The sequence below is a fragment of the Cebus imitator genome, unplaced genomic scaffold (genome assembly GCF_001604975.1).
Source record: "Cebus imitator isolate Cc_AM_T3 unplaced genomic scaffold, Cebus_imitator-1.0 Scaffold102, whole genome shotgun sequence".
NCBI lineage: Eukaryota > Metazoa > Chordata > Mammalia > Primates > Cebidae > Cebus > Cebus imitator.
In genome coordinates this window covers 5,140,417-5,161,495 of record NW_016107417.1, presented here as the reverse complement: position 1 = coordinate 5,161,495, position 21,079 = coordinate 5,140,417, and the positions used below count along the sequence as shown (strand labels likewise).

Below are 21,079 nucleotides of genomic sequence, written 5' to 3'. Positions count from 1 at the left end.
GCCTATGAGTGAGAACATGCGGTGTTTGATCTTCTGCTCCTCTGTCAGTTTGCTGAGAATGATGGTTTTTTAAACGTCCTCTGGAGTGATTGCTCTTTGACTCTGATACTGGATTGGCTGCTCGGTCTGCAACAGAGGCCCTTCCTCCCAGAGCTTTTCGCGGGCTTTTCAAACAAAGGATCACACCTGGAATTTTTACCTAGCCCTGGAGTGGGAAATTCAGACAAAGAACTTTAGGTTCCTGGATGGGGACATGGATGGAGGCATGATGCTGGAAAGCTCTTGCCTTTGAAACCATGCCTGTTGTGGGCCAGGGAAGAGAGGATTTTTTTCCTTGACACGGTCTCTCAGTAACTGATTGGTTAACTCTTGGTGGTAGAGATTAAAACAGAGGGAACTTAATTTTCATGTAGTTTGAAGAATGACACTGGTCTATTTGGGAAATTAGGCTGTTCTCTCTCCGTCTTGATTGTTAGAAAGGACAGAAAACAATTAAGTTTTGGTTTGGTAAGCACAGGTGACTTGATTTTGATTTTGAGTATGGTCTACTGAGGTCTAGTAGTTTAGGAGTTTATTCCAAAGCTACGGCCTCCTGTGATTTTCTTTTAAAAATATTTTATTGCACTTTAGGTTCTGGGGTACATGTGCAGAAAGACGCAGGATTGTTGCATAACTACATACATGGCAATGTGATTTGCTGCCTCCACCCCCGCCCCATCACCTATATCTGGCATTTCTCCCCATATTATCCCTCCCCAACCCCTGTACCCCCTGCTGTCGCTCCCCTATTCCCCCCCAACAGACCCCAGTGTGTGATGCTCCCCTCCCTGTATCCATGTGTTCTCATTGTTCAACACCCACCTGTGAGTGAGAACAGGTACTTCAAAAAAAAAAAGTACAGGTATATAGATATTATTTGTTTGATTTTCTGTTCTTTTGCCAGTTTGCTGAGAATGATGGTTTCCAGATTCATCGATGTCCCTACAAAGGACACGAACTCATCACTTTTTATGGATGCATAGTATACCATGGTGTACATGTGCCACATTTTCCTATCCAGTCTATCATCAATGGGCATTTGGGTTGGTTCCAGGTCTTTGCCATTGTAAACAGTGCCACAATGAACATACGTGTGCATGTGTCTTTATAATAGAATGATTTATAATCCTTTGGATATATACCCAGTAATGGGATTGTTGGGTCAAATGGAATTTCTATTGTGATTTTTGCTTAACACATGGTTTCAGCATTCTGGTTCCCCTGCTGTGACACATATCTTTCCTCTGTGTACCTCTACAGGTAAGTTTGGAAGCAACGGGAAGAGGGAAGGTTGGAACATTGGATCAGCCTGACAGATTCTCATTCATTTTTTGTTCTTTAGCACAGGTGCTTTCTCTGTCCAAAATACCTTTGTTTCCACAGCTTCCATGATGATTTCAGTTGCAGAGCTGCTGGAACTCTAGCTCTGGAAACATACCATGCAGTGTTCTTCTGATGTCAGCTTTCTTGGTGCCAGGACAGAGGATGGGGGAATAGATGCAGAATGTGTATGACACTGCAGGGTCCAGCTTCTAGGTAATGCCTGGGAATTAAGCAGAAGAAGGCCAAAGGACACAGATCAGGGTACCGAAGTCCAAGCATAAATCTGAGGAAATCATACAACAAAAATAGCTAGGATATGCAGTTAGAATAACAGGAACCAGTAAAGAAAATATACTTGATTCCTCAGGACATTTCTGATCCAGTCAGAAGCTTTTTATGCGATTCCTGCTTAGGTAGAAGGAGACAGTTGCAGAAAATACAGGGTGTGGAAGTTATGGGAGTGATGGGAGCAACTAAAGGAAGATTTGAGATTTCACATAGTGTGCTCTGAGTTTGCTTTGAGGGAATCATTTCTTACTTCTTTCTCTTCCTTCATGATCCTTTAAGCAGTAGAGGTAATTTTTACATAAATTTCTCTCCCCTTTAATGCAGAAATGTTGATGGAACTTTTGAAGAAGTCAGATTTAAGTGTTTTACATCCCCAAAAAGCATAAACAACAAATGAATTGGATTACCATATGAAAAATGACAAGTTTTTCCTTTCTCTTGCATTGAAGTTAAAAGATGCAGAAAACCTATTGTTACTTGTTACTGCTATTTGCACATTAAAAAATAACAGAGATAAGCAAAGTTGGGGTCAAACTGGGCTTCTATTCTCTAGTCCTCTTGTTCAAGGTTGTTGTGTTACTCTTTCAGGATACACTTGAAAAGTATCTGCTGACATTTAGAAAAAATGAGATTCTTTGTTATAAATCATGTAAGCACAAGTGTTCCTTTTTTTATACAAAGTGAGAAAATAGAAATTTACCAGGTTAGAATGAAATTTAACAGACTCTCTGATAATTAACAGCTCAGTGTTTAGATCATAATTCCTTGCTTCTTTTCTTTCAGGGGAAATAACCAGCAACCTTGAAGCTGGAACATGTCATAAAAGGGGAGATTGAATTCATGGACTGGGAGTTGGAGGCTACTTAGAAAGATACTGCAGAAATGTGTGTTTTGCTACAACCTTTGGTGTTATAGAGAATTATAGGCTCTTCACACCCCTTTCTAATTTTCTTATCCCAAATTTTCTCAACTCAAGATGGTTTCAGGTGGTCACTATACTTGAGCTTCAGAATAATTATAATAGGGCATGTGGTGGCCAGGAGAGAAAAATGACTGAGTGACTGTGGGAATTGACCAATATTTATTTTAGTTTGTGATATTGCAACTTGCTGTATTACAGTTTCAAAATCATTTCTCAAAGACTAATTCTTGTTCTGAATTTGCAGGAATTTTTAATGCTCTATTTAACTAAAAAGTATAATATTTAATAGGCATTTAGAATTTATGTATTGTCTACGATATCCCTGGCATTTATTTGAGAGTTAAAGTTATAAAAAAGGCAGTCAGCTAAACTTTATCATGGCTTAGTTGTCAGTCTCCTATGATAGAACCATATGGAGTTATCCTGTCTATAATGGTAGCCATTTGTTCCATATGGCTAATGAGCACTTGAAATGTGGCTAGTGAATTGAGGTATATTGTAAATATAGATTACACACTGAAATTTGAAGCATTAGTATGGAAAAATGCAAAATTTCCATTGTTAATTTTTATAGCGATTACTTGCTGAAATAATATTTCAACACGTAATCGCTATAACAATTATTAATAGAAATGTTAATAAACATTAACTGTAATTGGGTTAAATATAATAGTAAAGTTGATTTCATATGTTTCTTTTTATCTTTTATAATGTGGCTGCTTGAAAATTTAAGATTATATAAGGTATTTGTATTTGCGGCTCACATTATATTTTGATTGGACATCACTAGTCTAGGATGTATGTTAAAATAGCAAGTTATCATGTTCCATTCACAGACATTGTAACCACCCAACAGATTCACCTTGCTACTGCCTAAACAGAGCCAGTTTATCTAGATTAGCTCCCCTAGACAGGGGGATTGCCGTGGAGAAAGAGTAATTTACACTGAGCCAGCTGTGTGGGACCAGAGCTTTATTAGTACTCAAATCAGTCTCCCTGAGCATTGGGGGATCAGAGTTTTTAAAGATAATTTGGCAGGTAGAGCCTTGGGAAGTGGGGAGTGATAACTGGTCAGGTTGCAGATGGAATTGTAGTGGGGATCCAAGTGAGATTTCCTCGCTGTTTTCTGTTCCAGGGTGAGATCACAGAACTGGTTGAGCCAGATTACTGGTCTGGGTGGTGTAAGCTGATCCACTGAGGCAGGGTCTGCAAAATCTATCATGCACTGACCTTAGGCTTTACAATAGTAATATTATCCCCAGGAGCACTTTGGGGAGGTTCAGACTCTTGCAGCCAGAGGCTGCATAACCCCTAAACAGTAATTTCTAATCTTATAGCTAATTTGTTAGTCCTACAGAGGCAGACTGGTCCCAGGTAAGAAGGGGGCCTTTTCAGGAAAGGGCTATTATCAATTTTGTTTCAAAGTCAAACTATAAATTAAATTACTTTCCAAGGTTACTTCAGCCCATGTCCAGAAATGAGTAAGGACAGCGGAAATGTTAGAAGGAAGATGGAGTCGGTTAGGTTTCATCTTTTTCACTGTCATAATTTCCTCAGCTATAATTTTTTAAAGGCAGTTTCAACATTCTAATTCAGGTCTGTGGTTGTGAATCGAAAATATGTATTTTCAAACAAGCACCTCAGATGTGATCTAAGGACCATACTTTGAAAACAAAAAGCCTTGAGTGCAGAGTAGTCATAGAGACAGACAGTTGAGTAATAAAGAAAAGTGATTAAAGAATAGTAAAGCCTATGGCAGAAGAAAGTTCAGTGTATTGTAAAATGCTACATTGAGAATTTTGAACAAGAGGAAGTGAGTCAAAGTAAGTTTTCCAGAGGAATAAACTGAGTCCTAAATACTGAGGAGTTACCCAGGTGAAGATGAGGTCTTTCTTCCGAGTAGGGACGAGTGCAAAGGTCACAGGTGAAAGCAAGACAGCTTGGTGCACTGTCAGGACCAAAATTTATTATCTGGCTGGAGACAGATGATGGAGATTGGGAGAAAAAGAGATGATTCAAGAAAAATTGGTCATGAAGAACTTGTAAGCTATGTTATGAAATCTGGATTTTATTTTAAGACAATAGAACATTATTGAAAATATTTTAAGGAATGCAGTAGCACTGTAAAATGGGTAGTAGGAGTATCTTGTAGTCAGGAATGTATCAATTACACCATTGTCATGGAATTAAAGTGTGAGTATTCACTTGAAGTTAGTTTGTTTTTAATGTAGACTATAACTCTTATGATTTTTTCCCTCTTTGTTGTGATGACTTAGAAATGTAAATCCAAATTTGTGAGTCTGTGTAGGCGTATACATGACAGAATGGTTTAAATTTCTGTGATACAGTGTTACTAGTGAAATTACCATTTTTCTCCCCTTAATTTCCTTTGCCTCTTATGTTCTGAATTAATTTGTTTGTGTTTTGTGCAATTTTGTTTTGTGTATGTTGTAAATAAAGCAAGATATAAATAAATATGAAGTAATTTTTAAATTTAAATTTATTTTTATTTTACTTTAAGTCCTGAGATACATGTGCTGAATGTGCAGGTTTGTTTGATACATGTGCTGTGGTGGTTTGCTGCCTCCATCAACCCGTCATCTAGGTTTTAAGCCCCGCGTGCATTAGCTATTTGTCCTAAAGCTCCCTCTCACCTTGCTCCCCACGCCCTGACGGGTCCCATTTGTGATGTTCTCCTCCCTGTGTCCATGTGTTCTCATTGTTCCAATCCCAGTTATTAGTGAGAACATGAGGTGTTTGGTTTTCTGTTCCTGTGTTAGTTTGCTGAGGATGATGGTTTCCAGCTTCATCCATGTCTCTGCAAAGTCTGACTGGGAAAACATGCTATACGAACTAAAAATGTGGCCATTATAAATCTTTCTTTAAAATAAAAATTATAAAAATTAAGGAGAAGAATATATCTCCTTGTGAGCTAAAGATTTTGCCTTGCTTAATCTGTAATACTTATTACTAATCTAACAAGAATTCCTATGCCTGTTTGCATGCAGAATATTCTGCTAGGCTACAAGTAATGGCTATTTATTGTCAATTGTTTCAAAGGGATTTCATAATCTGTTTGTATTTTTTTGGTATATTACTTATCAGGTATGAGCTCATCAATTTAATTTATTTACATTTTCTATAATGTAAATTCTCCAAACCCGCTTTCTATTACCTAACAATCACATGGGACCTAACTTTCAATAAAAATGCTATTAATCTCTTGTATTGATCTTTCCAAACTGGATGATAAAGTTATACCTTTTTTTGTAACTTTATAGTCACATGGGGAATTTATTTCATATATAGTAATAGAAGTTGGCATTTATATGATAATTTCCATTTATTGCATCCATTATCTTCTTATCCAGTGAATTACAGAATTCTGGAGATATTGTTCTGAGGATTTCTTCCTAAGCTAGGAAAGAGAGAATATATCTCAGACCAAATTACAAGTTGTTTCCTCAACTTTTTCATCGCAAGTTTAAAAATTGGTGTGGAGCATTGTTACAGAGAAGTTGAAATTGTTTCTGTGCTTTAAAATTGTATTTTTATTAGAAAAGTATAACTGTTCATTATAAAGTAAAGCATGTCAATTAAAACTTCAGGAGCCTGTCCTGGTTTCCACAACACCATACACTCTTTGTTTACTTCTACCTCCCTGATCATTCCTCTAAGTTTATTTTGTTAGTTCCCTTTTTCTTCCTCTGCTGCAAATTTGGCATTTTTAAGGGGTCATTAACCTTTGCTCCCCTTTCTCTATCTACATGAACTCTCTATGTGATCTGTGTTAATCCTCCAGATTTAAATACATCTGTATACTGATGACTCAGAAATAGAAATCTCTAGCACTAACCTTTTCCTTAAGTTCCAGACTTCTGTATCCACAGAACAACCACGCACAGCTAATTTTGTATTTTTGGTAGAAGTGGGGTTTCTCCAAGTTGGTCAGGCTGGTCTCAAACTCCCGACCTCAAGTGATTCACCTGTCTCCGCCTCCCAAAGTGCTGGGATTACAGGTGTGAGCCACCGTGCCCGGCTTTTTATTTTCTTTTAAGACAGGGTCTCGCTTTGTCACCAAGGCTGGAGTAAAGTCTTACAATCATGGCTCACTGCAGCCTTGACCTTCTGGGCTGAAGTGATTCTCCCACCTCAGCTTCTTGAGTAGGTAGGACTACAGGTGCTTGCCACCATGCTCGCCTACATTTTGGAAGGGGGGCTTGTATAGATTAGGTCTCACTATGTTACTCAGGCTGGTCTCTAACCTCTGGGCTCAAGTGATCCTCCCACCTTGGCTTCCCAAAGTGGTGGGATTACAGGCATGAGTCACCACGCCCAGCGTCTTCAGCTTTCGATATTACTTTGATGGCTTTTTCTCTCTCCCAATGTCCTACACTGATTTTTAAATTGTTGTTGTTATCCTAAAGACCATCTTTTTTTCTTTCTATCTTGTTTTTCTTTTCTTAGTCTTTTTCTCATTTCTATTTCCCAGGGAAAGTATAATATAGTTAAATGTGTGTTATGGGGAAAAAAGAACCGTAGTCAAAGCAATTTGTCTTCCTGGAATTGAGGCTGTAAGTGTGTTGGATCAAAAGAAGTTTCTCCTCTGCTTTCTCAAGGTTTGATAACTGAATCTGCTGAGATAAACTAACAATAGGTCAACTAACAAGAGAAAAGATACAAAAATTCATTAATGTGCAAGCACACAGGAGTCAAACAAAGTGTGAAACTCAAAGAAGTACCAGATGGTTGAAATTTAAATGCTGTCTTCATAGGGGATAGGGAAGTGGGGGATGTAGACAATTTCAGGGGAAGAGTAAATGATTTTTAAGGGAGATGAATGAGTCTAAAGAACAGACAAAAGCCCAGGACAGGGAACTGACATAGGGTCAACTTAGTTTTCCTTCCTGAGTTATGCATCAATTTCCCTTGGTTGATGAGATATCTGGAGAAGGGATTCACACAGTTGAATATCTTGTGGGGGTTCTGGCCTTTAGGTAGATAGGAAACTTCAGAGAAAACCCTTCTCTGCATTTGCTGCTGTCTAGGTTCAATCAGTTTGAATTCTGAAGCAGCATATTTTAAAATATTGTTTTCTGAGCCCCAGTAGGTGAAAACACTCAAACTCATGCTGTCAGAGACTGTTTATTCCTCTCACATGATCATTTTCTAGTTCTCAACACCCATTCTGATGCTCATCAACACAACTGAATTGTGCACACTAGTCATATTTAAGTTCAGATCCTTTCACTACTGCAGGAAACAATACCAACCATGATTTTTTGTCTTTTTTCTTCACATACAGGAAGATTGATTTTTAAAAATTATTGTATTTGATTACATATATGTGAATGTACTTAGAGATCCTTTTTTTTTTTTTAGACGGAGTTTCGGTCTTATTACCCAGGCTGGAGTGCAATGGTACGATCTCAGCTCACTACAACCTCCGCCTCCTGGGTTCAAGCAATTCTCCTGCCTCAGCCTCCCTAGTAGCTGGACTACAGGTGTGCGCCACCATGCCCAGCTAATTTTTGTATTTTTAGTAGAGTCGGGGTTTCACCATGTTGACCAGGATGGTCTTGATCTCTTGACCTCGTGATCCACCCGCCTCAGCCTCCCCAAGTGCTGAGATTATAGGTGTGAGCCACCGCACCTGGCCGAGATCTTTTTAAAAATTGTGTGAAAGCTAAACTTTTCTTACCCCAAAAGCCAAACTTATTTTTTAGATCAGTATTTTCTAGGCTGTTACAATTCTGTGTTTCCTGTCTTGATATTTGACAGCAAAATATTATGCATTATTATCAACTGAAGCCTAAATTATTCCTAACAGACTGATTTGCTGAAATCCCTTCTCTTGTCACCTCCTTCTGAGGGGGAGAATATAAAATCAATTATTATTAGCATTCCGAATAGAGCCAGTAGAGTTAAAAAGCTGCTGGGTTGGTGGTGAGATGAGGGGCGATATACTGCTCTCCGGATGGCATCAAATTGCATCAATTTACCTTCCCCAGAGCAGTATATTGCCATAATCTCACTATCAACCTATCAGATTTTTAACTATACTGGCTCTATTACATACACTAATATTAATTTATTTCATATAAAGAGTCTTAAACAGTGTTGATTATAATCTACTGGCTCTATTAGGTATGCTAATATTAATTTATTTCATATAAAGTATCTAAAATAGTGTAAATTATACTCCTGGAATTACCCTTATAGATTATATACTTAAAAATAATACAAGGGGCAGCCGAGTGCCGGCAAGCCAGTCATGGAGGATGAGCGGAGCTTTTCGGATATCTGCGGCGGCCGCCTGGCCCTGCAGCGCGGCTACTACTCCCCGTCCTGCCGGGAGTTCTGCCTCAGCTGCCCTCGGCTCTCGCTGCGTTCGCTCACCGCTGTCACCTGCACGGTGTGGCTGGTGGCCTACAGACTCTTCAGCCTCTGCGAGAACAGCATGATCCTCTCTGCTGCCATCTTCATCACCCTCGTAGGTCTGCTTGGTTATCTCCATTTTGTGAAGATTGACCAGGAGACTCTGTTAATCATTGATTCTCTTGGCATTCAGATGACTTCATCTTATGCTTCAGGCAAAGAAAGTACTACCTTCATAGAGATGGGCAAGGTCAAGGATATTGTCATCAATGAGGCTATTTACATGCAAAAGGTGATTTATTACCTCTGCATCTTACTGAAGGATCCAGTGGAACCACATGGGATATCCCAAGTAGTACCTATCTTCCAGAGTGCCAAGCCCCGGCTGGATTGCTTGATTGAAGTATACAGGAGCTGCCAGGAGATCCTGGCACAGCAGAAAGCCACATCTACAAACCCATGAGACCCAGCATTCAGAAGGCCAGCATTGTCTTTCACAGGAGATGACTTTTAAGCCATAGTGTCTGGTTTTACATACTCTAAACCATCAGGTGGACACAGTCCTAGGAACCAGTATGGATGTAGTGCATCTCAGCCATAGAGCAGGTGACTGGAAATCTAATTCAATGTATTTCTGTGTATTATAGTGTTTACCTTGTAAGGTTTTGCCTACTTTACCAAAGGAGGGGAGACCGTAAGAATTTTGACACAGTATGTCAAAAGTAATGTCAGCAAAGCACTTTGTGAAATTGCTAAGCATGTTCAGGTTTACTTTGTGTTGATGTTTGTGAAGCAAAACAATGGAAAGCTACCATCAACTGTCTTGAGAAAGGTATACTTACCAATTACATAGTAACCCTGTGTCAACTTACAAAAAAAAAAAAAAAATCAAGCCCATCAGGTACTGTTTAGCAGGAAGAAATGTCCTACAAAAGATGAGTCTGTCAACCTAGCACCTGTGTTCTCTACAGGGCTTGTTTATGACTCACTTAATAAACAGATTTCCTTCCAAAACAACAGTTACCTGGTTCACAGATAGCTGCTTTTTATTGACAAACAAGATCATGGCATTTCAGTCATGGTGTCAAGCACATTAATACTTTTCTGTTACTCAGCATTTTTAAAATCATTTTAAAAGATACTTTTGCCAAGAGAGATGAGACAAAAGGCCAGACAGAAATTTGACTTTGGTTTTCAGACATGGGACTCTCATGTTAACAAAGAATAAATAAGCAAATCATTGAAAAAAAAAATACAAAATGTGGAGACATATATCTACACACAGCTAGTTACTATTGTGTTATCTGGAATGGTGGCAAATAAGCAATCTGAACGTCCAAAATGAAATAAACAATTCGTTAAAATATTATGGTAAAATCTGGTAACTGACTAGTAAAATGCACACCAAAGTAATAATTCTAGCTACTTAGGAGACCAAAGCAGGAGGATCACTTTGGCCCAGGAGTTCAAGACCAGCTGGGGATATACAGTGAGAGACTTCTTTTTCCAAAAAGGAAAAAAAAAAAAGACAAACACCAAACAAAACACTTAATACTTCAAAGCTTTTTTAACCCCATGGGGAAATGTTCTATAAAAGAGCCTGGGTCCAAAATTATGTGTAAACCTAGACTTTAAGTAAAAAAATAAATAATACAGTCAAATTTTACCTAAAAAGCAAACTGCCAAAGGTAACAGTGATGGCTTCTGGATGATGAATTCATAGGTAGTATTTTTATTTAGAGTTTTCTATCCTTTTAGGGTTTCTGCAGTAAATATAGTCCACTTTGATAATTGGGAAAAATAGACTGTTTTTATAAGTGCAGTGGCTTTTCCTTTGATTCAGGATTATTCCCTGGAGTTCTGCTCTAGTTGTGATCACATCCAGAACCTTAAGATTCCTCAGCTGCCTAATAAACCAGAGAACAGAATGATCTGGACAATTCATCCAGGATTTGGCTTGAGCTGCTGTATTCATCACAGGGTCCTCTTGTTTCTGAGCAACAATTGTGGGGTTTATGAGCCCTGGAAGGAATAGCAAGTTAGAGCTGGAATTAGCTGCATTCTGGTCACGGTTACACATATGTGGCTTTCATTGATTTTTATGGGAGATTTGTGCACATAATGGAGAGTGGAATGTCACTGATTTGTTTTAATTTAGCTTGAGCGGTAACCCTTTACTAATGTGACTCCTTCTATAAGAGGCAAATCTGCTCTCATTTTTGTTTTTGTTTTGTTTTTTTTTTTTAGTTGTGAAAAGCATTGGTTTAGATTTTTATAACCAAGGAAGTCTCAGTGGTGACTTCAGATCAACTTAGGCACTTGCATGTGAGTCATGCTTTCTTTTCATTGGCTCAGACTTGTAATCATCTCAGTTGTAAGTTAATAAAACCAAGATTTGTGTAATGTTTCTCCCACACTTTTTCTCAAATTCAGATTACACACTGCACAAACGTTTCTCAATACTGGCACTATTGAGATTTAGGGATACATAATTCTTTGTTGTAGGGGACTATTCTCTGTAGGATGTTTAGTAACATCCTTGACCTCTATGTTCTGGATGCTAACAGCATTCTTTTTTTAGACTCCTAGGAGTCTAAATAGCCTCTAGTTGAAAACTATTGGATTAGACAAAGTATAAAGAAAAAGCTAAATAGAATAAAATAATTAAAAATTATCGACACGTTATTAAAATCATTATCAATCTTCTTCTTTAGGAAATAATTTAAGATAGCTAAAAAATCTGCACACTTTACCGCAAAATACAATAAAAATACAGAAAGTAATAACAAGAAAAAAATTGATAAATTTGACTTCATCAAAATTAAAAACTTCTGCTTATGAAATGGCTGTTAAGAAAATGAACAGACAAGTCACAGATTTGGGGAAAATGTCTGCAGAACATGCATCTGACAAAGAACTTATGTCCAGAATTTATAAAGATTTTCTACAACTCAATGGTAAAGAAACATCCAATGCTAAAAATGAGCAAAAGATTTGAACAGACACTTCACAATGGATGTTATATAAATAACAAATAAGCACATGAAAATGTGCTCAACATCATCAGGTCTAAGGAAAACAGGTTAAAATGTAAGTGAAGTGCCAAGACGAACCTACTGGAGTGTCTAAAATTCAAATGGCTGACAAAAATGTTGGCACGGTTATAAACAGTTGAAATAGCTAGGAAGTGTGGGTGTAAATTTTATACTCCAAAGGCACATTTAGAACAAGGTTTGGTGGTTTCTTATCAGAGTAAACATACCCATGTTCTATGAAATGGCAATTAAACTTCTAGATATGTACCCAAAATAAATAAAAATGATAAAAATACTCAGATAAGAATGTTCATAACATATTGTTTCATTATATTCTCACACCAGAAACAACCCACATGCAGATATCATGTGACTTCTATATAAGGAGGTAATGTCGGGATATAAGGAACACAACACTTCTGTAATATTCCTGCCCAAATGCAATTGTTGAATTCAATCATGAGGAAGCCTCAAATAAACAGTGATCTGTATGTTTCAAAAATGTCAAGTCACAAATGATAGAGTTCGGCCAAGAAACAATTCCAGAGTAAAGAAAACCAAAGTGATGTGACATGATCTTAAAGTGAGTCCTGGATTGGCAGAGAAAAAATGCTAGCTACAATGTACTTTATTTGGCCAGGCACAATGGCTCACACCTGTAATCCCAGCACTTTGGGACGGCAAGCCAAGTGGATTCCTTGAGCTCAGGAGTTTTGAGACCCACCCTGGTCAACATGGGAAAGCCACTTCTAGACAAAAATCACGAATTAGCTGGGCATGGTGGCTTATACTTGTAGTTCCAGCTGCTTGGGAGGCTGAGGTGGGAAAATCACTTGAGTCCAAGAAGTCAAGGCTGTCGTAAGCTGAGATTGCACCACTTCACTCTAGCCTGGAAGACAGAGTGAGAGGCCGTCTCAAAAAAAGCACTTTTTCCATATAATTTATGATATTTGAATATTAACTATAGATTAGAAAAATAAACATATCATTTAAAAAAATGCTGTGTTAATTGAGATAAATGATGAGACAAGTCTCAATCATTTTAGCAGATTTATTTGCCAAAGTTAAGGATGTGTACCCAGAAAAGAGGTCTATACCTTTCTCACGAGATGATTTTGAAGGCTCCAAATTTAAAAGGGAAAGGGCAGAATATTGAGAAATACACAATTTTCATTTAAGAAGGGGTAGGGAAAAATAGTCATTCATGCCTTTGTCTGGTCCAGTGAATCTGCATTTTGCATAAGATGACGTAGAAAGGGACAGAGGAGCAATCAGATACGCGTTTGTGTCTGGCAGGCAGGGGGAATGGTTGTAACTGTAAAACCAAGCTACCAATTTACATTGCCATGACAAAATTTTAATAGAAACACCTTAAAGACCTTGCAGCTCACTGAGAATTTCCCTTAGGCAAAATATGGAGGACGTATGTACCTTTTCATCTTGTAGCCATCTTATTTATGAACCAAAGTGGGAAGGAAGGTTTGCATAACCCAGTTCTCAGCTTGACTTTTCCCTTTGATTTAAATGAGTTTGGGGTCCCAAGATTTAATTTCCTTTCACAACTGTCTTGTAAGCAAATTCCATTTTTTGTTAGGGGAAGGAAATATGCACTGAGATGTTTAGGAATAAGGAGGTATTTCTTCAATTTACTCTCAAATGGTTCAGAAAAAAAGGTACACACAGGCACAGATACACACACACACACACACACACACACACATATATAGGCAAGAGAGAGGATGAAAATGGGCAAAATAGAAACAACTGGTGAACATGGGTCAATGGTATATTGGATTTTCTTGCAGCATTCCTGCAACTATTCTGTAAAGTTTAATAATATCAAGAAAAAGTTTCAAATAAAAAAGTGAGGAAAACAATGCAAAAGATAAATAAGGATAGTGAAGTTGAATTGCCATAAACAAGTATATTGTGGTATTAACAAATTACCTCACACTTTTCAGTTTAAAACAAAACACATCTATTATTTTAGTTTTCACAAAGCAAGATTCTAGGCATAGCTTAGTTCAGTGTCTCATAAAATTGTAATCAAGGTATTGGCTGCATTTTCACTTGGAGGCATGACTGGGGAAGAATACACCTTCAAGCTCATTAAGATTGTTGGGAGATTTTATTTCCTTCTGATTGTATGATTGAGAGTTTCAGTTGAAGGCTGTTCTCAGAGGGCAGAGGGCACCCACAATTCCCTGTCATGTGACCTTCTCTATAGGAAGTTTATAACACGGCTGTTTGTTTCTCCAAGGCTTGCAGAAGAGTGTCTCATTTGTCTGCTTAGACAGAGCTTTATGTGAGATAACATAATCAAGGGAGTGATATTTCATGTCTTTTGACATATTTTATAGTTAGAAGCAAGTTACAGATGTCTCCCATGCTCCAGGGAAGAGGATTACAAACAGGTGTGCACACCAGGAAACAGGAATTATTGGTGGACACCCTGGGGTTATCTACCATAGCATAAAATTACTACATCAAATATGATTCAACAAATGATATATAGTTTTTATTTTCAATTTATACTAAGCTAAGAAATGAAAACATATTTTCTAAGAACTATTAGAGGTACATATTTGAGAGTAATAATTTTAGATACTTAAGAAAATATTTGTCATTATTTTTGTAACCACTCAAAATATTTAGAAACTATTTCCTACATTTCAGAAATTTGTTATTAATTTTACCTTCTAAAGCTGTTTATTCATAATTGTCTTACATCGAATATGTCTGATTATCCTGCTAGGCAATTGTAGAATTTCACTTTCCTATCTTTTTTTGAGTTATGTGTTATCACGTGACTTATAGGTATCATTATTTAACTTGCTTAGTCAATGAACTGTAGGTGGAAGCTTTAGTGACCCATGTGCTTTGTCATATTCATCTTTACCTGACTCATAATCTTTGAAAAAAATCTGTGGGAATTGGGCTTCTGTCAGCCTGGATCTTTGAGTGATTATAACAGGCAGAGCCTCTAGGCCGACCCAAACTGAACATGTAGTAGCAATGAGGAATGAACTTTTATTTTTATTGACTGTTATTTTTGGCTTTTCTTTTACTATTGCAGTCTGACCTAGTCTCTCCTGACTGGTATAGACATTTATAACTAAAATTGTGGTGCTATTTGTAAAGCAAACCTAAATTACATAGTATTGGCTTGATGGTTGATTGAGTGATGGTGAAAGAAAATAAAAACTGAAAGAATAGTAATGCCATCTTCTTCTCGAGAATGGAAATATTTGGTAAAACTCAGACCTAGGAGATAGTTTATGTGCTTAATGATTATAGGGCCAGGGAGAGACTTTGGAAAGCATAACGTGAGCTTTATATATTGGTTGCTGTTGGTTGTATTGGCAAGGAATAGCAAAAAAGAGATGATAGTTTTGATGTGCAAGTTCAGGGACCAGTGCCATCAGTGTCCGTAGTGCATACCACTGTGTGTGTGTCTGAAGCAGTGGCAGAGGCTTCTTCCCTGGAACAGTCCCACTCTGTTTTGGGAGTTGTTTCTGGTTGAGGAAACTTGGAGCCTGAATGTCCAGTTCTCATGGGATCTCTGAAAGTTATCTAATATTATCTAATTTCAACTAAAAAAAAAATCTGGGCTTCTAAACAATTAAAGTTAGTTTTATTCAGAGTCTTACTGAAGAGAGCAACCTGGGAAAGTTTTAGAGTTTTTGTTAGACTGCTCCAAAGCAGTATTTTATCTCACAGCTTAGTTGGCAGGAGATGGAGGTTCTTCATGTGCTCAGAAGTTCCATTAAAGCAAAAACACATCGAAGTTTGGGTATGAGAGTGTATCTGGTATAGATTAAAGAGGCATAGCTGTTAATCCTGGTAGCTATTATTTTATGTACAGGAAAAGACAGGGGTTAGGACCATTGAATTTATGTTTTCTAAAAATGCAGTGATTCAGGTAAGAATTATGGGGAACTACACTCTATCCTGCTTATTGTCTTCAAGGTATTCTTCTGGATGGCTGTACTTAGCCACTGAGTCTGGGATTTGTGAAGTTACGCTGACAAGCCGTATGAGCAAACAGGGTTTCTTTAAGGCAAGGGCCAGCTATGTGGCCGGCCTGAAGCAGACATTTGCTACTTGTCTCACATAATTAATCTTGTTTCTGTTTAAATTTGTCTCTCTATATTTTGTTGCTAGCTCTGGAGGATCCTGACTAATATGGAAAGTATTCATATTTTTACATGCAATGAGACATTTTTATTAAGCATCTCTTGTGTGTCATGTATGGGGTTAGATCTTGGACCAAAACCATGTTTATAACAGGCATAAACTTTGACTTCAAGAGGTTTAAACTTTAAAAATTTTTCAGTTCATTGTTGTACAGATTTACGGTTTATATTAATGTGTATCAATAATATATACTGTTGAAGCCAGTCAGCCTCATACTTTCAATTTGAAATACCATCTTCAGAAATACATGTATGTTTTATTATATGACACTATATAATGGTAATATAAATAAATTATTTTCCCATTGAATAAAAAACAAAAGGAAGAAAACATTTCTATCAGGGAGGTTTTTGTTTACTTGTTTGCTTAACAGTTTTTAATACTAACTTTAATTTACTTTTGTAATACTTATCAGACAATTTTATTCTTTTTCTGGAGTACTTTTTTACCGCTCAACAGTGAAGCAGTGCCTCTTTAAAGTTAGTGCTAATTCTTAAATTTGACACAAGATGCTTCATTTTGAGGAAAGTATTATAAAAACAATAGATAATTGCATCTTTGAAGCAGATCTCCTTTTAACTGTTTTCTTCATACACTATGAATTTTACGTAAGGAAATGAAAAATTTAGACTGGAGTGCAAACCGTCCCTGACTATTTCTATAGCAATTGGAAAGTTTGTTTATACACAGCTGCAAATTATATTTGACAAAATAGAAAATAACATTTCATTGGCAGCTATATTTTGCAAACAGCACATGCTTTCTTGGAGTTTTGACTGAAAACTGTTTTTTTCTATAAACATGCAGATGTATTTAAGGGATAATTAACAGAAAATTATTTACCTAAGTTTTTTGTATAAGTGTAATTTCAAATTCTTAAAAGCTAGATTCTGATAATTGAGATGAATTAATTTCTTAGTAAGGGATGTTTTACCCTAGGAAACACAAACTAATGAATATAAAGTGTAGACTTGAGAGGTAAACCTTCAATGTGAAGCTCCGTTAGCAATTCCAAATTATTTAGACATGACTTATATGGAGAATTCTAGTCAGAATCTTCTTTGAAAACTGCATTTCAAATGGCAGTTGACAATACAGCTTAAGATATCCCTCTTAGGAATATATATAGCAGGGAGGACGTGCCATAAAAGGGCAAGAACACCAGGTGTGGGATCAGGAGACCTGGTCCTGGTATCAAATGCCTTTCTTTTTCTTACCTGTAAAATGAATTGATCTCTAAGGTTCCCTGGAGCTCTAAGTTCTATGACTATGCAGCAGATAGTGTAGAAATGATAAGAATAGTTGATACCTCTTTTAGCTATAAGTTAAAAAGCAAACTTAAAAAAGGTTGTAAACTTTAAAGCTTTGATTTTACCATGAATGCTTATTAGAATTAGTAGGTGCTTGCAGTACTGGAGCTAATTACATAAAAATGATTACCTTGGGTTTAATTAATTAATTCCATAGCAAGAGATAATAAGAATTATCCCCACTCAGATAAATGAAGGTGGATAAAGAAAGCAGGGCTAAAGATTAAAAATAAATTATCAGTTTTAGGAGAGATTTTTTGATGAGCCAACTTCATAAATAAAGTTGCTACTCTTTGACTTGTTTTAAACCTGGAGAAGCTAAAGGTAGAAAGGATCTGCTACATGTCTGGGGTGAAAAGTAGAGAAATTTGGATTTTTAAAATGTATATATATATTTTTTGTACTTTAGGTTCTGGGGTACATGTGCAGAACATGCAGGATTGTTGCATAGGTACCTGCATGGCAATGTTGTTCACTGCCTCTATCCCCTGTCACCTATATCTGGCATTTCTCCCCATGTTATCCCTCCCCAACCTCCCTATCCCCCGTCTCTCCCCTATTCCCCACCAACAGACCCCAGTGTGTGATGCTCCCCTCCCTGTGTCCATGTGTTCTCATTGTTCAACACCCGTCTATGAGTGAGAACATGCAGTGTTTAATTTTCTGTTCTTGTGTCAGTTTGCTGTTTAAGAGTTTGGTCATGATTTGTTTTGGGAGGAATTTTGTGACTTGAATACAGTTGATGGTTATTATACTTGGTGTAATTATAAACTGAACAGTTTCTTCTTATAGGGAATACAAGAAAGTGTTTAGAGTATTTGGTTTGCTATGTACAACTTGTTCCTCCTATCTTTCCAAAATAAAGACCTTATTTTCCCTTCAAAAACTTTTACTATACTAATACTCTGTACTAACCTCTAATATTGTCTTTCTTTCTTCCTCTCTTACTATATTGCTCCAGCTGTGAAGTCTCTCATCCTGGCACGTCTTTGGCACTGAGATACAATGTTTCCCTTAGAATAATCTGCTATCCTTCTTATAAATTTTATACCTCAACTCGTGTATGATTGGAGCCTCTTAATATGTAAAGCACTTGAAATGGAATGACCCTGGGTAAGAGTTCCCATCATGTCCCCTTACTGCAAGTGGAGGTCTTATTTTTAAGCTCTTTGCGGTCTGTTTTATTAGGTTCCCTGGGAATAGTGAATGCTTAATAAATAATGATGAAGGTTTTAAAATCTCATTTTATAAATGAGAAATCGGAAGGGTTTTGGCCTATGTGTATTAACTAGTCATCCAGTGAAGCAACCTTTATCCTCAGGATTCCCGCAGAGTCTATCGAGTTCAACCTGAGATGTAACATTAGGTAAGTAGATAAAATGAGTATATTTATCCAGCACAGGATGGGAGAAATAGATCTTTTGAAAAACAGTATAAGTGTTCATAAATGAAACTATTTTAGTTGTTAGTGGCAGGAAATAGAAATATGTACGATATTATGATACCACTATGGAATGTACATAATAAGTGTTAGCAATTATTTGTTTTACAAAACAAAAGGGAAGTGGATATTGTGATGTTATTTAAGTATAATTCTGTCATGTGGGAAGTGGAAGCAGGAGAAAATAAACTGCAGGCCATTTTGCCTAACTATAAAATAAAATAAAAAAATCTGAACTCCCAGTCTAAGGAAATCTGCTCTATACCATAATAGAAGAGCCAAGGGGCAGGAATATGTGGATGTCTTCAAAAAGTGCTGATAGCATACGGGGTGAGTTAGGGATGGAGTGCTGTAGGGAAAAGGATAAGAATATAATAAACAGATATCTTTGTTTCAAGCTTGATTAAGATAATTACCACCAAGATAATGGAGTGCAATGGGGATTCTAAGGAGGAAGAGATTATATGTAGAGCGAGGGATTAGAAAAAACTTTGCAGAGGATTTACAAGTTGAATACATTTTAACAGACATAAATAGAGGTAGAGATGGCAATATTTTCAATAAAGGAGCCAGCTTTCTTTCATTCATTTGAAAACAAATTGTTAAGCTTCTCCTCTGCCTGTAGTAAAAAGTGGCTAAAACGAATAAACACGCTTTTTGAATTCCAGAAACTTTCTTTTTCTTTTTAAAAAATTTTATGTTAAGTTCCAGGATGCAAGTGCAGAACGTGCAGGTGTGTTATGTAGGTATGTGTGTGCCATGGTAGTTTGCTTTACCTGTCATCTAGATTTTAAGACCTGAATGCATTAGCTATTTGTCCTAATGCTCTCTCCCCTTTCCTCAACTGACTGGCCCTAGTTTGTGTTTTTCCCCTCCTTCTGTCCATGTGTTCTTATTGTTCAACTTCCACTTATGACTGAGAATATGCAGTGTTTGGTTTTCTGTTCCTGTGTTAGTTTGCTGAGAATGATGGTTGCCAGCTTTATCCATGCCCCTACAAAGGACATGATCTCATTCCTTCTTGTGGCTGCATATATTCCATGGTGTATATGTACCACCTTTTCTTTATCCAGTCTATCACTGATAGGCATTTGGGTTTGTTCCATGTCTTTGCTATTGTAAATAGTGCTGCAATAAACATACATGTCCATGCGTCTTTACAGTAGAATGATTTATATTCCTTTTGGTATATACCCAGCAATGGGATTGCTGGGTCAAATGGTATTTCTGGTTCTAGATCCTTGAGGAATTGCCACACTGTCTTCCACAATGGCTGAACCAATTTACATTCCCACCAACAGTGTAAAAGCATTCCTCTTTCTCCACAGCCTTGCCAGAATCTATTGTTTCTTGACTTTTTAAGAATCACCGTTCTGACTGACATGAGATGGTATCTCATTTTGGTTTTGATTTGCATTTCTGTAATAATTAATTATGTTGAACTTTTTTCCATATGTTTGTTGGCTGCATAAATGTCTTGTTTTGAGAAGTGTCTGTTCATGTTCTTTGCCTACTTTTTGATGGGGTTGTTTAATTTTCTTGTAAATTTGTTTAAGTTCCTTGTGGATTCTGGATATTAAAACTTTGTCATATGCGTTGATTGCAAAATTTTTCTCCCATTCTGTCAGTTGCCTGTTCACTCTGATGATAGTTTCTTTTGCTGTGCAGAAGCTCTCTAGTTTAATTAGATCTCCTTTGTCAGTTTTAACTGTTGCTCCAATTGCTTTTGACATTTTCATTATGAAGTCTTTGCTCATGCCTATGTCCTGACTGGTATTGCCTAGATTTTGTCTAGGGTTTTTGTGATTTTGACTTTACATTTATGTCTTTAATCCATCTTGAGTTAATTTTTGTATAAAGTGTAAGGAAGGGGTCCAGTTTCATTTTCTGTATATGGCTGGCCAGCTTCCCCAGCACCATTTATTAAATGAAGAATCCTTTTTCCATTGCTTGTTTTTATCCAGTTTGTTAAAAATCAGAATGTTGTAGATGTGTGATGTTATATATGAGGTCTCTATTTGGTTCCTTTGGTCTATATGTTTTGGTACAAGTACTATGCTGTTTTGGTTATTATAGTCTTGTAGTATAGTTTGAAGTCAGGTAGCGTGATACCTCCAGTTTTGTTCTTTTTGCTTAGGATTGTCTT

At 37.0% G+C, this 21,079-nt stretch overlaps 1 protein-coding gene across 1 annotated transcript in view; it reads left to right on the top strand.

Moving 5' to 3' along the window:
- The window catches only part of LOC108310314 (phosphatidylinositol N-acetylglucosaminyltransferase subunit H-like), a 13,380-nt gene extending 3,192 nt beyond the window's left edge, over positions 1-10,188 (top strand). Inside the window, exons 2-3 of the mRNA XM_017537291.2 lie at positions 7,987-7,993; positions 8,820-10,188. Coding sequence (XP_017392780.1) covers positions 7,991-7,993; positions 8,820-9,413 — 597 coding nt within the window. The 5' untranslated portion in view covers positions 7,987-7,990 and the 3' untranslated portion in view covers positions 9,414-10,188. The remainder of the gene's footprint in view (positions 1-7,986; positions 7,994-8,819) is intronic.
- Positions 10,189-21,079: the final 10,891 nt, after the last annotated feature.